At 37.1% G+C, this 20,397-nt stretch overlaps 1 protein-coding gene and 1 non-coding gene across 10 annotated transcripts in view; both read left to right on the forward strand.

Moving 5' to 3' along the window:
* Positions 1 to 20,397, forward strand: part of IPCEF1 (interaction protein for cytohesin exchange factors 1) — a 124,999-nt gene that overhangs the window by 92,617 nt on the left and 11,985 nt on the right. For 8 of the 9 annotated variants that reach the window (XM_045080158.1, XM_045080161.1, XM_045080165.1 and 5 more), the window contains 2 exons: positions 1,196 to 1,553; positions 18,418 to 18,611. In XM_045080158.1, coding sequence (XP_044936093.1) covers positions 1,196 to 1,553; positions 18,418 to 18,611 — 552 coding nt within the window. Of the gene's footprint in view, positions 1 to 1,195; positions 1,554 to 16,992; positions 17,067 to 18,417; positions 18,612 to 20,397 lie in introns of those variants that run through there. The other variant, XM_045080167.1, reaches the window with a different exon arrangement.
* Positions 7,512 to 7,615, forward strand: LOC123392150. The gene has a single exon (XR_006606855.1). It is a non-coding gene; the product is annotated as a U6 spliceosomal RNA (small nuclear RNA).

Consider the following 20,397-nt stretch of genomic DNA (forward strand, 5'->3'; position numbering starts at 1 on the left):
ATCTTTTTTGGTCAATGTTTATTAAAGGTTTCAAATTATTAAAGAACTTATGAGCTAACATGATTTTATTTATGTAGTTACAAGCTATTGCTGGGTATGTGCTAAAGAATATATATATATATATATGATATTGGAGAACAGAAATGTATGGACTTTAACCACATCCCTGCTTTCTACTCAGTTAATATTTTGCTTCTTATCTGGCTTCAGCTTTTGTTTTCTCTCTCTTAATTACCTTTCTCAAGGGTTTTTGCTCAATCAGTGAGAATTCAGTGATTGATTACAATCTACTTTTTCCTCAAAGTATCCTTCAGTATTTCAAAGAATCTCCCAAAGGGGCCTTTTACATTTCTAGGGAGCACTGAACAATAGGGTAAATCATGTTATGGAGATGTTTTAGATCCTTAAACAAAGAATTCAAAGTTATACAAATTGGTTTTGGGCAATGGTGTCATAGTTCTTGCCATAGGAATATAAATATCATGCAATTTTCTTCTGATTGTTTTTTAAGACTAGTTTAGGTTTCTTTGGTATCTTTTTTAATAAGACATTACAGTACACAACTGAGACCCCCGCATGTCAATTAAACTTGCAGTTGTAGATCCATAAGAAGTAGGATGAAACTTAAATTTAAATGTAATCTTAACTGCATTCCTTGTGGCAAATACTGGAAATACAGAATAGAAACAGACCAGTTCTCTGTCAGTGTATTTTACCAAGTCCTTGTAACTGGTTTATAATAAACTTTGCTGTGATCTGTTAAAAAATCTTCAAATTAAGTAATGAAGTTTAAGAATTGTAATTTTCCCCTCATAGCAAATTTAACTCAAACAGAATAAAAAGGGATCGTACTAATAATCGCCATGTGAAGTATAAGAATTAAGGTCTTATGCAAGGCCAATGCAGCTATTTCCCTGTCATAGAGATAAAAAGTTAAATATGGTGTCTTCAGCTGTTTGGAAAAAAAGGGTTAAATACAAAACAAAAACCAATTATTCTGAGTTACATTTGGTAAAACAGATGAAAAAAAAAAAAAAAAAAGCGAAGGCCCAAAACTTGTGAATGGTTTTTAAAACAATTTGTTACTAATAATTTTTTTCTGAAACCCTGGAATACCTCTGTTAAAAATGGAAGATAGAGAATGCCAGTTTAATCATGATTTATTTTATTCTTTTTGGTTTTATTTGTGAAACAGGCTGCACAGCAGGCATCTTCCTCTTCACCCAAATCTTGTTCTTCCTCTTCCTCGGAAAGTACCATAAAGACAAACAGCAGTTTGGCCTCCTTATCTAGAGAGAGACAGTCCTGGATCGACATGGTGAATAGTTCTGCCACGGCTGATGATGAGGGACAGTCTATAACATTGGCTGTGCAGGTTCACTCATCTACACCCTCAGAGGCAAACAGTTGCAGGGCTCTGGAAAACAGCTTTGCCACATCAGAAAGTGGATTTTTGAACTCTTTGTCTAGTGATGACACGTCTTCACTGAATAGCAACCTGGACCATCTGATTGTCCCAGACAAGCCCGCTGGATCCAAGATGGTGGACAGAGGTAAACCAAGAAGTTGTTTACTCTTTTCTAGAGAATGAATATTTGTGGGTGGATCTAGAACTCTAATTTGTAATAAGAAGTATGTTGAAAGTCATGGATGATGATTCAATAATTAAGCAATCAGGTGGGGCTGAGGCCAAGGGATGCTTCTGTCGGAGTTTGTATGTGGAAGGCTCCAACTTCAGGGCCATTAATTACCCACAGAAGTGTCACTGGCCACATGCTTACAGTTATTAGACATGTGATTTTCTACCAATCTGAGGAAAAACTTGACTCATTTTTGATCCCATGTCCTATGCCCTGGAGCTTATGGTGATTAGATTAGGGTTTTGTAGATTGGTATCTTGTGGTTCCAAATAAATGGAGAGCAACCACCTACCCTGGGCCACAACCACAGAAAAGGTCTAGCTCCTCGTTAGTTGACTCCTGAAGGTGTCTGTGTGGTTAACGGGGAGACAGACAATTTATATGCACTTTGGAAGGCAGGCTAGAACTTTCAAGCACAAAGAAGAGCACGGTTTATGCTCCTGGAAAAAAAAAAAAAGAAAAAATGAAATATTCTAAGTCTTATAGCAAAAGAAAAAGTTCATGGAGTATAGAAATTAATAATGTGAACTTTCTTCATACCCTGTGATAATTGGTCTTTATCTTTTGTTCAGTGGAACTTTTTTTATTATTAGTTTTCAGTCATGATGTGTCTTTTTGCATGGTTTCTAGCTTATTTACTAGGGTGTAAAAACATACTTGCCTGATACAAGATATTGGGCAACAAGATAATGCCGAGTTTCACTGTATTTTTTCAGTGTACTTTTGAAAGAAAGTTGACCAGTGAAATTCTCATGCTGTCTTTCCAGACTGGCCCAAAGACACAGATGACCACTCTCCCCTCTCCTCTAGCATAATCAGGGAAAGTTTATTTAAGTCCTCAAATTTTCAGACATACCCTATTAATTTAACATTTGGTATCAGGGTAATTTAACCCAAGGACAATGATTGTAGTCCCAGTTGTGTGTCTGTATTCAGTATTTTGAAATATGCAAATCTGAATGCTCAGGCTGGGAATTCATTCTCTAAGTCATCACAATTGTTCACTCCTTGTGTCCTTACCTGAAGATGCTTCATCCAGCTGAGTTATGTGCCTGGAAGCTATGGCATTTGTGTTTAGTACCTCTAATTTAGGCCAGTGATCTACTTCACATTTGAAAAAGTGGAGTGTGAAAAGTCACTGGTGAAATAACCCTTGTCTAGAAGTGAAGGGGGTGGAGTAGGGGGCAGGGTGGAAAGAGCACCAGTGAGGAGTACAGGGGGTCATGGGTGGGCTCTCATGGATGCAACACAGGAGACGTGAGCTGGCCTAAGGTTTGAGAGGTGCTGTTCCACACAGAAATGTTGGGTGTAATCTGTCTCCTTGGAAGTACAAAACTAATGCAGATCGTGAGGATAGAAACTCAAGCAAAAAGGCCTAAGAAACTTCTTTTAATGTTGAAAATGGTTCAAATTTAAATGGGTTTTTTGGAAAGTAATGTATTCCTTGTCACTGGAGGTGTTTCCCCATTCTGAGACAATCATTTTCATTGGGTATTAATTGCATATTGATCACAATCTTTAGTCTTTTTTCAAAAAGATTTTATTTATTTGTTTATTTATTTATTTTAGAGTGAAAGAGAGAGGGACAGAGAGAGAGAGAGAGAGCACAAGCAGGGGGAGGGGCAGAGGGAGAGGGAGGACTTGCTTTTCCCTCTGCACCTCTCCACTGCCTCTGAGGAGTGCAAGCTGAGGCTTGATTCAGGGCTCCTTCTCACCACTCTTGAGTTTGTGACCTGATCCAAAACCAAAGTGTCATTTGCTCAATGGACTGAGTCACCCAGGCACCCCACTGTCTTTGTTCTTATGAAGACATAATGAAGAGAGCCCTTAAGTATCTTGAACTGCTCAGCCTCTAACTTGATACTTGGAAAAGTCTTCGAGATACAGGGCTGCTTGAACTAAAGAAAATCATGAAAAGTACCACATCTATTATTTGCTTGTGAAAAACTCTTACTTTAATCATTGGGCCATAGGTAGAACTAAAAATTGTCATTTACACACACACACACACACACACACACACACACACACTGCCCCAGGATGAGGTTGGCTTTAAAAACAAAACAGAAAATAAATTTCCATTTACATTCTTTCCTGAGGGATGACCCTGCAGATTGAGTTTTCTTTAGGATGAATAAGCTGCGAGTCACGGGAATATGTATGTACCTCTTGTCCGTGTCCACATGTCACTTTTGGGATGCATGAGTTGCAGAGCTGGCTGGGAACCAACAACTCTTTCAGTCTAAGGAAGAAGAAACCTCGTATTTTAAAATTTTGAGTTAAGTACAGGGTGACCAACAAAATCTCTGTGCTTTCTCCAACAGCTTGACATGAAGGTATTCCTTTCAGTATAAAGAAAGAAAATAAAATTATTTTCCCCTCACTGATATGTTGGCAGTTGCCATATGTCACAAAATTTTTGCTGATGATTTTCTCCTGCTGCTGGGGATTTGGTTAAATTCCCAGAAGAGTTAAACCACATAAAGTCATTGCTATGGAAACAGCAACCTGGTCTTTTCTTGCATTTGCTATGGTTTGTTCTTGAGTCATCAGACTGCATATTATGCATTCTTTTACATGTGGATATTGGTATGCTGGAGAACAAGGTAGCTTTTCATTTCTGTGACTGCTAAAAATTATTTTTTAGCTGCCAATTAAAAAAAGAAAAGCTCTGACATTCCTGTGTCTGAAATATTGTTCAAGGTGTTTTTATGACAGGGATTGAAGTGTCGACATGGTCCACGACAGGAGTTAGGATTTTAGGTTAAGTCCCAGTCTCAAGATGCATTTGCTAGAGAAAGAAGCTTTTCTCCTAGAAAAGATTCGTAAAGGTTAATAATGGAGTCCTTAAACAAGTAGAGAACATTCGTTACAGCCTTCTTTTTATTTTGACAATGAGAAAAATGTTTTGCAGTTATGCAATTAAAATTGTGGTTGCTAGAATTTTATACTGAATTTAAATAGCCTTTTAGACATTTCTTCCCTGCAGTGTAAGCTAATAAAAAAATGCAGGGTGTTAATTGCATCTCATTGCCTTTCTACATTGGGAGTTACAGAGTTCCATAGCTCTCTTGATTCTTCACTGAATTTGTCCTCTAAGCATAGTGGGAAAAGAGGTGATGGGGTTATTGCAATACTCATCTCAGCTCAATTTTACCCTATATTGTTTCCTTCTTCTGTGAGAAGTTATTTGGTCTCTTACTTATGCTCATGTGATAATGACTCCCCTGTATGTCTCTAATTACATTACACTGACAATGCAGAGACAATTTTGATTATACTTACGCCATGAATGAAGTGACCATACCCTGGATGCTAGAAAGCTAAAAAACCACTAATGACACGAAAACTCTATGTTAATAAATGCTCAAGTACAAGTCCACTCAGAATCAATCTGGGAATCTTGTTGAATAAAAAGCGTTGTTAATGAAGAAACAAGCGTACTGGAATATGCATGATATCTTAAGAATGTGACTTGAGCCAGATTTTAAGAGTCAGCAAATATTACCAAAAATTGCACATAATCTGAGCGCAAACATATTATTTTAGGTAGCTAACTCAGCTGCTGTTGTAGGACTTATGCAGCATGCCTCTTTAGGAAGCAAGAAGATTAAAAAAAATACAGAAGTCCATTCAATTTCATCTTATTTTTTTGAGTACCTAACATGTCCTCATGCACTTGGTCCTAACAGGAAGACACAGATGAACAAGACACAACTTCTGGACTAAAAAAATTTAACATCTTAATGGGGAGAGCGGGAAGAATAAGACTCATTTAACAAAAGAAAGCATAGTAATGTGAGTGCCCCAGAGCGATAGAAGGTATTCAAGGGATTTAAAGGAGAACAGGAACTCAAAATATGGAAAGTCACATCTAAATAATCTGTGATCCAAGTGGGAAGATCTGCCTACAGAGAGGGGAGCCATGGGAAGGAGGGGTGGAAAAGAAATTTGGATGACATTGAATGCTGGGCTAGTGGTCAGTTTTATTTCATTAGAAAATGAATGACTATTTTTAATCAAGGTACTCATAATATACTTTTAAAATTAGTGATCACAATTTATTTTAAAGTCATGAAAAGCCAGCAAGAGTCAGGCTGAACTAATACCTGAGATACTATACTTTAGAAAAATTATGTCGCTCTAGAATGTGGGGTAGAAGCATGTAAGGGGGACAGAGGAAATTAGCAGAGTTAGGAAACTTTTGTAGTAGGTGGGGTGGCAGTGGATAGAGGAATAAAGTAGAGACTAGAGGGCTTCGATGGCTCACCTATAGGATGAGGACTGGTCTTGGTCTTTGTATCTCTATTACTTAATTTAGTCCCTGGAAGATTTCCCAGTGGTCTTATTTTTCGAACTATAATAGTAAATATTTACTATTAGGAAAATCCTGAATCTATAATTGTTGACCTCAACAGCGCTGCTCTTAGGCATAGATGATCCACCACCTGCTTTGTCTGCTGCGTGCCCAGTGTCTAACGATCCCTAGACAATGTCATGAAATAATGCTGTTAGGTTACCTGCAAATTTGTGTCATGTAACTAGTTCATTTTATTTATGATTATAAGCACCTAACTTATTTATTTATTTATTTATTTATTTATTTAAAGATTTTATTTATTTACTTGACAGACAGATCACAAATAGGTGGAGAGGCAGGCAGGGTGGTGGTGGCGAGCAGGCTCCCCGCTGAGCGGAGAGCCCAGGACGCTGGGATCATGACCTGAGCTGAAGGCAGAGGCTTTAACCCACTGAGCCACCCAGAAGCCTCTAAGTTATTTTTTAGTGACTATTGATTGCCTGATGTGATTAAACAGATTCTTTCCCCAATGACTTGTATTGCCACTTTTAGAGTATCAAAATTCATATATATATATATATATATATAGGCTTATTTCTGCAATCTCTATAGTCTTTCACTGATGTTTTAACTTCAGTTTTGTCAGTATAGTATTAGAGTCTACCTTTATAGTATGCTTTATTATTCAATAGAATATTACTGGCTTTAGCACTCTCTTTAGGTAAGATTTCAATTTGATTTTCAAGCTTAATTTTAAAACTCATATTGGGATTTTGAAAAAAAAATTTCTTGAATTTGCTTAGATTAATTTGGTGAGAACTGCTATCTCTAAAGCATTGAATCATTTCGTTTATGAACATGGTATATTTTCCCATTCCACTCATTTTGTGATTTTTTTAAGTACTGTTTTCTTCTTATAAGTATAGCTTGTGTCTTATTAAGTTTGTTCTTAGATGTTCTATAATTTTTCTTGCATTTGTGAATGGAATCTTTTAATTCCATTATATTTTATAATTATTACTGCTGATGTGAAGAGATGAGGCTTCTTTTTCATATTTGTCTCACACTAGTCACCCTATGTTATGGTTGGAAGTTGTTTGAATTGTTTCTAGATAAATTTTCCTATCTTTATATAATGACCATTTTAGCTTATCCTTTCTTTTCTTTTTTTTTTTAACTTGTGATATCAGAATTTGCCTGAAGTTTATTTGCTTTTTTACTCTAAAAAATAGTCTTTGACATTATTAGTTGCACATTATTTTTATTATCTGTTTAATACAATTCTACTTTATCTTTATGAAATCTTTCATTATTTAGAATTATTTAGAATTATTTTGTGGGACCTTTGCTAGCTCCTTAAATTAATTGCCTAGTTGATTCACTTTCATATCTTTTTCCTAGTAAATATGTGCAGGTTCTGCATACCTCCTTGACTGACACTTGGAGTTTGTGTTATGTAGTACTTTCACTGTTGACCATTTGCAAACAAAAAGTTTTAAGAGTAATTTAACTTTTAATTTCTTCTGTACCCAAACCTAGTTTTAGAAGAATTCTTAAAAATTTCAGTAAATGTTCACTTTAGCAGCACACATAGTAAAATTGAAATGATACAGAGAAGATTAGCATGGTCCCTCCACAGGATGGCACACAAATTCATGAAGCATTTGTATTTTTGTTAACTGGAATTTAAATAAAAACTTACACACACACACACACACACACACACACACACACACACACAATTTAAAAAATATTTCAAAGTGAATACCTTTTCAGCTGTCTGCATGGAATTCACAAAAGATCAATGACAAAAGGTCAGTGACATAATTTAAGGAACCATGATCTTTATAGAGAAAGATTATAGGTTTCTTAGAAAATGACAGGGCTATGGCAATCTCTTTTAGCAATATGGTTACACAAAACTAAAGATGACTTCCCCTAATCTACATGTTTTCTTGAGAACAGTCTCCTACAGTTTACACTATTTGCTCTGAGAAGATTCCTGTGTGTTTCTTTGAAATGCTTCTAATCTTATGGTGTCAGGTTCCTTTTTTTTTTTTTTTTGATCCTATAATTATATTTCTGGCCCTTTTTGGCCACTCTGGAGTTGTTTCTCTAATCATCCTGTGAAGATACCAGCACATGTCTGAATTTGCAGCTAGAAAGGAGAATTCAAAGGTCAGTTTTCCAGGAAGACTCTTTTCATCAGGGTAAGGTCTAAAGCCTTTGAGGTCTATTCCTGCACTATTAAGTTAGGTTCTAGTTTCTCTCCCTACAATGTTATGCTGTCCTAATTAAAACCAAAGCAAATAAAGTTCTATCTTCTTAAAACTACACAACCATTGTAAGCATAAGATTGAAAAATAATTTTTTAGTAGACTTTTCTCTTTCTTGAAACAATTTTAGGTTCAGAGCAAAATTGAGCAGAAGGTACAGAGTTTTCCCATCTGTTTCCATCCCTTACATGCATGGTCTCCTCCATTAATAACATTCCTTCCACCAGAGTAGGATATTATTACAACTGATTGACCTACACTGACATATCATTATCAGCCAAAGTTCATAATTTACCTTAGGGTTCCCTCTTAGTTGTGTATTCTGTGGATTAGAACAAGTGCATAATGATGTGTATCCATCATTATGGTATCATATTTTCACTGCCATAAAAATCCTCTGTACCCAACCTATTCAGCCTACCCTCCCCCTTACCCCATTGGCAATCACTGACCTTTTACTATCTTCCTAGTTTTGCCTTTTCAGAATGTCATATAAGTAGTTTGCAAAGATGGTTTTGTTTTTTCCTTTCCAATCTTTAAACATTTTATTTCCATTTTTTGTTGCATTAGCTAGAATTTCCAGTACAGTGTTGAAAAGGGGTGGTGAGGGGAGACATCCTTGGCTTGTTACTGATTTTAGTGAGAAAGCTTCAAGTTACTCATGGTTTATGAAGTTGGCTCTAGGTTTTTGTAGATCTTTTGTATCAAGTTGAGAACATTCTCTTCTACTCCTGTTTACTGAGAGTTTTCATCATAAATGCGTTGTAGATTTTTCAAGTGTTTTTCTCTATTTATAGATAGGATCATGTGATTTTTTTTTCTTCTGCAATTTGTTGATGTGATGGATTATGTTAATTAATTTTTGGACATTAACTCAGCCTCACATGCCTGAGATAAATCCCACTTGCTTGTGTATATAATTCTTTTTATACATTGTTGGATTCAATTTGCTAATATTTTGTTGAAGACTTTTATACCTACATTCATGAGACATGTTGGTCTATAGTTTTCCTTTCTTGTAATGTAGATTTTGGTACTTGAGTAATTCTGCCTCATAGAATGAGGAAGGAAATGTTCTCTCTGCTTCTGTCTTCTCAAAGAAATTGTAGACAATTGGTATAATTTCTTCCTTAAATGTTTGGCAGAATTCACCAATGAATCCATCTGGGCCTAGTGTTTTCTGTTTTGAAAGGTTATTAACATTTCAATTTTTAAAATAGAGATAGGTTTATTCATTTATCTATTTTTTCTCATGCTAATTATGACAGATTGTGTCTTTCAAGGGACTGGTCTATTTCTGCTAGGTTATCAAATTTCTGGGCATAGGGTTGTTCATAATGTTTTTTTCATTATCCTTTCAGTGTCTAGTGGGATCTGTAGTGATGTCCCTCTCTTTCATTTCTGGTATTAATAATTTGTGTCCTCTTTTTTTCTTAACTAGCTAAATAATATATGTTTTTACTTTTGGCTTATCTAGCTAAATTGAAATTTAATAAGTATAATTTACTTATTGAGTTTTTCATAATCCAATTCCAAAATTAGTTCATTGTGCTTATTTGGTAGAAGGATAGGTTGAGGGGATAAGAATGAGATCAGGAGTGAACATTTTGATCAAATAATGAATGTTTAAAAAATATTTACTGAGAGTCTACTATCTTCCTGGCACAGTTGGCATTTGGAGATATGTGCATGAATAATAACAGAGACAACAGCCTTCTTGCATAGAATTTATAATTTGGAATATATGTTTATTATGGTGGGTAGGGAGACAATTAGGTAAATATAAGAACAGTATGATTTCTGGTAGTGAGTAAGTTCTATAGAGGAAATAAGGTAGGAATATATAATAATGGGGAGTTGGAGGAAGGACCTTGATTTAAATGACTGGTTGGGCAGCACCTCCCTGAAAAGGTGATCTGAGAGCCAAATGGCACAAAGCAGCTTACATATGAAAACAATAGCTGGCAAAGTGCCCCATACAGAGAGAAAATAAGATGCAAGGGCTCTAGCACTAGCATAAGTTTTGCAGTTCAGGAAACCAAAAGAAATCCAGTGTGGCTAGAATAGAGTGGTAGGGGGAAGTACAGGAAGGGATTGGAGAAGTGGGTAGTAGCTGGCTTATGTGGCAACTGTTGTGTCCTGTAAGGTGTTTGGGTTTTGTTCTAAGTGCAATGGAATGATTTTGAAAGCTCGGGATTGTTATGGTGTGCTTTATGTTTTTTTTTAAATTAAATTGATTTATTTATTTTCAGAAAAACAGTATTCATTATTTTTTCACCACACCCAGTGCTCCATGCAATTCGTGCCCTCTCTAATACCCACTACCTGGTACCCCAACCTCCCACCCCCCCACTTCAAAACCCTCAGATTGTTTTCAGAGTCCATAGTCTCTCATGATTCACCTCCCCTTCCAATTTACCCAAACTCCCTTCTCCTCTCTAACACCCCTTGTCCTTCATGATATTTGTTATGCTCCACAAATAAGTGAAACCATATGATAATTGACTCTCTCTGCTTGACTTATTTCACTCAGCATAATCTCTTCCAGTCCCGTCCATGTTGCTACAAAAGCTGGGTATTCATCCTTTCTGATGGAGGCATAATACTCCATAGTGTATATGGACCACATCTTCCTTATCCATTCATCCGTTGAAAGGCATCTTGGTTCTTTCCATAGTTTGTTGACCATGGCCATTGCTGCTATAAACATTGGGGTACAGATGGCCCTTCTTTTCATGACATCTGTATCTTTGGGGTAAATACCCAGGAGTGCAATTGCAGGGTCATAGGGAAGTTCTATTTTTAATTTCTTGAGGAATCTCCACACTGTTTTCCAAAGAGGCTGCACCAACTTGCATTCCCACCAACAGTGTAAGAGGGTTCCCCTTTCTCCACATCCTCTCCAACACATGTTGTTTCCTGTCTTGCTAATTTTGGCCATTCTAACTGGTGTAAGGTGGTATCTCAATGTGGTTTTAATCTGAATCTCCCTGAGGGCTAGTGATGATGAACATTTTTCATGTGTCTGATAGCCATTTGTATGTCTTCATTGGAGAAGTGTCTATTCATATCTTCTCACTATATGGAAAATGGGTATTAGGAAGCTGTAGTAGACGATGTATGTAGTTGTTGAGATATGTCAACAGTGAAATGATGGCCTGGATTAAGTTGATAGCAGTGAAATGGGGCAGGGGCAGAAAAAAATGTACATTTAGGATATATCATACACATAAAATGTAAGAGTATAAAAATCACGAAAGATTCTGGCCTATTTAGTCTATCCCTAGTCTCTAAAATACTCTGCCTTAGCACACGGTGAACATTCTAAGAGTATTTGATAGATGAACTGAGTAAATGAATGGATCAAATGTGCAAGGGGAAGAGAGGAGTCAAAGATGAGTTATAAGTTTTCCAGCATATTCAGTCTCTCATGTTACTGAATGTAATTGCAACTCTTAGGGACTGGTATCATTTCCTGGGAAAAGGTTTGCTAGTAGGAATTTAACAGCATAATTAAATACATAACTCTAAATATGTACACTGTGGGTTTCCAATAAGGCAAAAAGAAGGATGTTATACAAGTAATTATAGATCACACCAGATGATAATCACCGAGGTAAGGAAAAGAGAGTGCCATCTGAAAAAGTTAAGAGCATTTATCTGCTCCAAACCTTCGTTTCTGCTTAGTGATATTAAAGTAGGTTAACTTCTTCCTTTCTTTTGCCTTACTGCTCCTTCCATCGCTTCCCTCCTCCTGCGTCTTCCATTTTTATATTTTGTGTTCCTCTGTCTCCATCATGGACCCACATGGTAGGTGGACTCAGCAGTTTATGGAACCAACGTTGACATATTTATCTACAGTACATTGGATTTGGGTCCTTGAATTTAGGCGATTTTCCAGCTATTTTCCCCCTTTTAAACTCTCATTCATCCTCTACCTTGCAAGAATATAAAAAAAAAAAAAACACAAGGAAATGCCTTTTTTGCATACTTGTCAATGTTTTTTTGTTTTCTTAGGATGTGAGCAGATATAGAAATTTTATGTCTACATTAAATATTTCACCTAATCCTAGGTACTCCTATGATGGGACAAATACATTTTAAAAACAAATAGAATATTTGTTTTAAGAATGTAGAGCTGCTTATCAGATACTTGGACTACGGACTCAACCTAAGATTATTTCTAAAAATCACTGCCATAAGATGCAATAATAATAATAATAATAATAATAATAATAATAAACATTTAAGATTGTCCAGTAGACTAGGTTTCTTCTTATCACAAAGGAATAATATGGTAGAATTGTATTGAGTCAGCTTACTTAATAGAAGCATCAAATACCCAGGAGAAGAAAAGTTTATGACTCTGGTGGAGAAGGTAAATCTAATACCAAAAAATGAGGGAAATCAAGTGAAAGTACTCTCCTCTCAGACTTAAATGAGTACAAATACAAGTACTGGCTTTATACTTGGATGCGTTGTTCTTCACAATCTGATTTCTCTCTAATGGGATTTTTTTTACCTGCCATCTTTTTGTTTTGTTTTGACCCTCTCTTTCCTAACTAGTATTCTTCCAACATTCTATTCTCCATTTCTAAGCTCTTCTGCCATTGTTTTACACAGAGCCCATGACCACGACTGATTTTCTACTCCTGATTAGAACTAGATTATCCCCAGGTGCCCAGTTCAAACACCAAGTAGAGAATCTGATTATTCAGCCTGACTCCTAGGTTGCTGACCAGGTTATGAATTTCCTGATCAGGTGCTCTATGGCCCTGTGAGAGCAGAGTTTGCAGTATAAAACCTGGCCACCTCAGAAACAGAGGCTCTGGGTGGGGATTTTTCCTTTGGAAGACAGAATAGTAGGAGCATGGATCTGAGCCTTGGTCTGTCTGGTCCAAGTGGCTATCATCTCAATGGCTGTCTATTGCCTGATTAGAAATCTTTCTTCATTGGGCTTTATTCAAAAGACAATTCATCAAATATATTTATAGTACAGCATAGTGTTTAAGACTGTGGGTTTTGAGTCATTACCTATGTCTCTCTTTGTGGGTTTGGTCAAAGTTTTTAATGTTTCAACAGTCTCTTCCTTCTTCAACAGTCTCTTCCTTCTATCAGGGCTAATAACACTTTTTTCACAGGATTGTTAGAAAGATAATAAAGTCATGTTGGTACAGTAGTCAGTATGGTAGCTTTTACATACTAAAAACTCAGTACCTGATGGTTGTCTCCATCAGAAGCAAAACCAGACAGTCTCTCAAAATTCTACCATGGTAATGTTCTTGATCAGTAGTATCCTTACTGTTAAAATGATTTATCCAGATTTATCTTAGTTACATAATTCAAACTTGTCTGTCAGTATGATTCTGTCTTTTGCCATGTTGGAGAGTTGTCAGAATCACTAACTAGAGGAAGCCTGTAAAAGTTTTTGAATCTCTTGGCATCAGGTCTTCTATTAAATAATATTTGCAAAGTTTTAAAGGCTACACATAATGTCGAAATGGCTATGTAGTTATCCTATTGTGAATAGTGCCTTCCGTGGTCTTTTCCTTTCTCAAAAGCTGGGAGCATCCCACATAAAGCAGGGAATACTCTTTTCTACATGAACCTTCCAAGTATTTCAAGGCTGGGAGCTAACCATGTCTTTCTTGGGATAACATGTAGACTTTTTCAGTTTCAAAAAGGGTTCCTTTCAAATTCTGATATGAAATATGGTATGTGAATTTCCTTCCGCACTTATGTTCTAAATAGAAAATAAAAACCACATTCTAGAAAGCACAAGGAAACACCAAAAATAAGATAGTGGGGGAGGCAAAGTTGAAAATACTGCGTTTAAAGAGATAATCTGCATACAGTGTTCTCGACAGCCAAATTCTGGGCCTACGGGATCGTGCCTGCCCTGTCAGAGGCAGACAATAGGGTGGGTTACGTGGGAGGAAGGCAAGGGAGCGGCACATTCATCTGGCATCATCTTGGAAAGGAGTGAACTTCTAACCATTAGTTAGAATGCTGCTTTGCCTCTTTGCTAAGGTCGCCAAGAAAGATCCTATTAAACAAAATTCAGTTTCTTTCTTGAGTCAATCTCTGTGTTACATTGACCTACGTTTAGAGAAAGTTTGCTAGTTGGACCTCTGAGACATTCTGAGCTAGCCCAATAGAGTTAAAGGGTCACAGAGAACGTAGGTGCTTCCTTCTGGATGAGTCCCTGTGTTTTTTTAACTCCAGCCCCTTTCTCTTCCACTGAGTTGCAGCTGGTATTGCATGACAAATCGGACAGTCTAGCCTTGCTATGCAAACCATAGTCCATGGGCTAGCAGTTTCGGTATCACCTAGGAGCTTGTTAATAGTTTAGAAGCTCGGAGTAATCCCAGACTCAGCCAGTCTGGGATTCTGCATTGTAACAGGAGCCCGGGTAGTCATTAGCCTATTAAAGTTTGAGAAGACTGGTCTAGAAACGCGTAAGCCTGCGTGGTGTGGAATTGAACTTCTGTTCCTAATTCCATCTCTGATTTACATTTTGGAAAGATCCCTTACTGTTTTTCAAGAATCTCCATTTTTTTCTCCTTTATGAAATAAAAATAGTTTTCCTCTTCCTTGGCAAAGCCTTGGCAGCTAGTTGAGGTAGTTTGTAAAGTGCCTTATGTGGTAGAGGGAATGAAAGTCCTGTTATTTTACCCAAGAATACTAGGATAGACTCTTGAAAGGAAGGCTAGCAAATGCACTGGAAACACTTGATTGTCAGACAGAATTCATTTCTTGTGCTGCAGAAGACAAGGGAGGCGGAAATGATGGACTTGGCTTCACTTTCTAGCATGAGACAGACCAGTGGTCTTTGTTGGCAATCTTTTTCCTGCTCCTTCTACAATCTGGTAAAATAAGATAAATAACCTAGTGCTTCCTAATATGATATTATAATGTAGAAAAATATTTACATAAAAACATGAAAGGGAGATTTTAAAACATTACTTTATGCAGAAGCTCCATAAAGGCACGTGGTTAACATACCAGCACTACCCTCTCTGGAGGGATTGGGAAAACTCTCACCTGTGCTCTGGGGTCAGGTGTAAGTTGAATGTTGCTGTGTGCTTATACCCTTTGGGTCTTTTGTTGTCCTATGAATTCTGTTTATCATCTTCTTCCATTATTATTAGATGTTCATTTTATGGCCCTGTGAAGACCTATGCACCAGCCATTAGCATCAGTAAGAACAATACAAGGCTCCTAGGTAGATCATAGACATGGTTGGATCAGAGGTATGTCCCCTGAGTATTTAATGATATATTGTACGTCTCTCAGATTATGACACAAAAAAGTCAATAGGAATATTTTCTTGACTCCCAACATCACCATTTATTATTTTATTGTCCTTATGTTTATGGGCAATTCTGGCATCCTATTATTAGAGGTCAGAATTATGTATAGTCTTTCAGTTTCAGGTTTACCCCGAGAAGGGGTGGATAGTTAGAGGAAAGAACACAGCAAGAACGTTTACCTTTCAGGTTTCCCCCATTTCCTTAACAGTTTCAAACTTATCTGAGCATACATGCTCCTTTCCATTATCTCCAGTTTCTAAATGAATTCAAATAGAGAGTGTTTTTTGAACATTATTTGGTCATATTTTTGGTGGATTCTGCATTAACTTTCAGTAATCCCACAGGTCCGCTTTATCTGTGTGTTAATTTTAAAGTTCTACTATTTCTTGGGGGACTGGAAAGTCAAGTTGCACATGCAACACACACACATACACACATACACACAGTTACACACACGCATATATACCACATATACATACCACACGCACATCACACATGTATATCATATGCACACACAACGTGTACACACCACACCACATACACACATACATACCACACATACATATCATATGCATACACCATACCACACACACACACACCACACATGCATTATATATATGATGTATTACAAATAAGACCATATACATTACACACAGAGACACCACACACAAATAGATAACCACACACACATACCCCCACACAAACCCATATTCTTATGATTAATGTTCCTATTTAAGTCAGGGAAAGGAATGTTTATGAAGGAGAAAGATAATTTCTGATATTTTTAACAGCTTCATTTTACATTCTTACAAGCAATGTACAAGGGTTCCAATTTCTCCATATCTCTGTCTATTTTTATTATTGTCTGTCTTTATAATTTTTGCCATCCTGGTGGGTACAAAGTAGTATCTTATTGTGGTTTTGATTTGTATTTATCTAATGACTAATGATGTTGAGCATTTTTTCATGTGCTTTTTGTGGAAAAACTCACTTTTGATGTGTGTAAGTGTGAACCAAAAGTTCTAATTATATTCAAATGCAGTTTGGAATATCTCCCCCTTTTTGGAGTCTGTTTTGGTAGAAAGCAAAGAGATTTGCTGACCAGTATTTTAAGTTAGTTGTAAAGTTAGTTCAACATCTTTGCTCTCTATTTTATGAAAAAATATTGGGAACACCTATGGTAGCTTCCTGATAGTAGATGAGGAAAATTCAATTATTGCTTAAAGATTTCTATTCTTCTAAGTAAAAAATGTAAAGTAAGTCAAGTTTGCTTGATTTTGAAGCCTTCTGTTAATATTGTATGCTTTACCCTCTTCTTTGGAGAGGCCCCTTTTTTTCAGTTCTTCTTCATGCCATACTTTGTAGATGGCTCTCTATCAGGTTTCTAGGGGAAGCACATAGACACTAGAAAGTAATGGTGGAAAAGAAATCTTGCTATGCATCTTTCTTAAATTCATTTTCAGGGAATGAAGGAATAAAGGACAAAAGTTCTTAGTGGGATATTGAAGCGATATCAAGAGATGAAGACTTTTCTTTGGTAATCTTTATCATTTGGGGTCCTTGCATTTGTATGTGACAGAGATCTACATTGAGAGTAATTTAACAAAGGCAACATTTTGGCTCCTATTCACTGCAAGGGCTCCAACAGAATCACCAAGATCCATGTTTCAGCTGTATCCTGGTGATTGGCTCCATTCTTATGATTGTTGGGGTGATCCCTGGAAGCTTCTAGCTCATATCATCACTGTTTAGAAGAAAAGAGAGATTGGTTCCCTGGAGCCCCAAACAAACTCTCAGAACTGAGACTTCCTGGCCCAGTTGGCCTGACCTGAGACACATGCTCATCCCTGAATCAATGACTGTGGCCAGCATGGTGGAACTGCCATTAGCCTAGCCTCGGTCATGTGGTCCCTTCTGGATCCTGTGTGGTGTCACTTCACTGGAAGCATTTGGGCTGAGGCTAGCAAGTTGTGGTTAAGAAGTGGGGGTGGAAGTATGTGGCAGGATGAGGAATGATTATTATTTGCTCAAAGCCACAAAGATCAGATGGAGATTCCTTCTTTCAAAGGGCAGTTCTAAGAAGGACATTAAAAACTCTTCAGGAACAATGGTTCTCAAGCTTTAGGTTATGTATTAGTTTGCTAGGGTTTGCTTGTCTCACCACTATGTTTTAGAAGCAGCTAACTTGTTTCACAGATTCACAGATGGAGAGGAATTTTGCCATGCGATGAATCATTCTCTGAGTCTCACCAATACCACATTTAGACGATATTTGGATTAGAATTTGGATTTAGAATTGATGTTGTAGTGGGTTAAGACTCTTCGAGAGTCTTAACTCTCAAAGAGAGGTGAATGCATTTTAGATGTGAGAAGGACATGGATTTGGAGGGAACTAGGTGTGGACTATTATGGGTTCAATTGTGTCCTTCCAAAATTCTCATGAAATCTTAGTTCTGAAGTACCTTAGAATGTTACCATATTATAAATGAAGTTGTTGCAGATGTAGTTAGTTAAGAGATGTTAGGAGGGTGAGCCCCTAATCCAATTCAACTTGTATCTTTATAAAAGAGGTTGGACACAGAGATATACACACAAGGAAAACACTCCATGAAGATTAATTTTGCTGCCACAAGCTAAGGAACTACCAAAATATAGAAGAGAGTCCTGGAAAAGATCCTTCCATTGTGCCTTCAAAGGGAACATGGCCCTGTTCTAACAAAGTACCATAAACTGAGTAGCTTTGACAACAAAAATTTATTGTCTCACAACTCTGCAAGTCAGAAGTGTAAGATCAAGGTGTCAGCAGGGCCTTGTGTTAGGGTCACAGAATCTAATGTTCTCAACTTGATATTAACTGAGTTTATTGTTTTTTTTTTTAATTTTAATAGAAGAAACAAAGTTGTCTGAAGATGATGAGATGGAGAAACTCTACAAATCATTAGAACAAGCCAGTCTCTCTCCCCTTGGGGACCGTCGACCTTCGACCAAAAAGGAGTTGAGAAAGTCCTTTGTTAAGCGATGTAAGAATCCATCCATAAATGAAAAACTTCACAAAATCCGAACCTTGAATAGCACACTGAAGGTAAAAAATAATAATAATAATAATAAAATAAAATTCTGATTGTGGATGAACTCTGTGGATATTGGGCAAGGCTGTTTCTGTAGAGAAAATCATGTTCACCGGAGAGTTTGTATGAATAGAGGGGAGGGCAGTAAAAGCAAATACAATCCTCTGTAGGGTCAGATGACCTTTGGCATCCTTAAAGCACTAGAACATTCACATAGTAGCACCCATTGCACTACCTACATTAGGCCTTGATTTTTGCATTCACTTTGGTCTCAAAGTTCAAATGCTAAGCTCCTAGACCCTTTACCTACCACGATAAATGTTAATGAGGGCTTAAAATAGTTTGTGAGAATAAATAGTAATATTAAATAAGATCTTGGAATTTTACCTGATTCATTAGAGAGTACCTTTCTTCTCCTACTACATCCAGAAGAAAATCTCTAGATTTCAGATCGAGCCAAGACTTCATGATTCTCAGCCTTAGGCTTTGGAGCCAGAACATGCCATGAAAGATGGTCAATGGGAAATGTATGGTAGATTGTAATAGGCTGGCAGATGTTTTCACAGTGGGAATGGGGGACAGGGTACAAAACATACTGAAGTTATTTTCAGTGCCTCCTGAACTAAAATGGTTCTTCATAACAAAAACATCTTGCTTTCACATGTAGACTATAGCATGAAGAGGAGGAGGACAGGATACTTTGCAAAACAGTCCCAAATTGGCAGAAGATTTATAGATTCTGAATAGCCTTGATAGAATCTGCAGTTTAGTTTGATTTGTACATGTCCTTTTGCATCAACAATTTGAGTTTTTTTCTAGGAAGAAATACCAGCAATCAAAGGACAAGGCTACAAAGAAATGGCTGGGTGATTCTTGGTCAGATGTTGCTGTTAGTTGGTAGAATAGCTAAGCACCCAAAAGCTGCAAAAAATGAGACTGAAAGAGAAAAGGCAGAGGAGTATTTTAATTATATAAAGAAAACCTAAATGCAGAGAAATTCTCTAATGCTTAATGATGAAAGACATCAGTTGCATTCCTTTCAAGTCCAAATATATTATATCCCTTGATATGTATGAAGTTGATAAATACATTTGGTCATTCAATGTAATATACCACAGCATGTTGGGATTTTACTCTCTTATTTGTGATCACTGATGTAAGTGAATACATTTTTCATTAGACAAATATTTCCTGAATTTTACTATGTCCCAGGTTCTATTCTTAGACACTGGGAGCATTGAGTGCACCCCACCAGATGGTGGAAACAGAAAGGAAAGCAGAATGCAACGTGTGTAGACGTGTAGCTGATACAAACTTGGGTGATTTGGTAGCCTGGAGGAGGCACATGGCTGCCTTTCTGAGGCCACTGGGAACAAAGTCCTGGAAATGCTGACAACTGGCCCATGAGTAAGAGATGAAGAATATCAGGGTGAGAAGGAAGAACTTTGATGGAGGAGGAACTGGCCTAGAGAAATGTCTATCAGGGGAGGTTGCAGCCCATGTTGGGAGAAACAAGGAATAAGCTAAGGAAAGTTTGGACAGTTCAGGCCATTTCTAGAAGAAGAAAGACGATGTCTTAACTTTCCACAGAAGAGCAACACAAAACTCTAGACTATCACAGGACCATGCCCTCCCCTGGCCACTGGGAGGCCAGGTTTGTACGGAGAATTTTGTTCTCTGTGACCTCCTGCTCTCCATGTACTATGGCCATGGAATTTATGAATTCAGCAGCTTTTTAAATTTTCTCCCTGTGCATTAGTTATCTATCGTGAGGTAACAAAGTACCCCCAAAATTAGCAA

Source organism: Mustela putorius, unplaced genomic scaffold (genome assembly GCF_011764305.1).
Source record: "Mustela putorius furo isolate JIRA1106 unplaced genomic scaffold, ASM1176430v1.1 tig00000450_pilon_pilon_pilon, whole genome shotgun sequence".
Classification (NCBI taxonomy): Eukaryota; Metazoa; Chordata; class Mammalia; order Carnivora; family Mustelidae; genus Mustela; species Mustela putorius.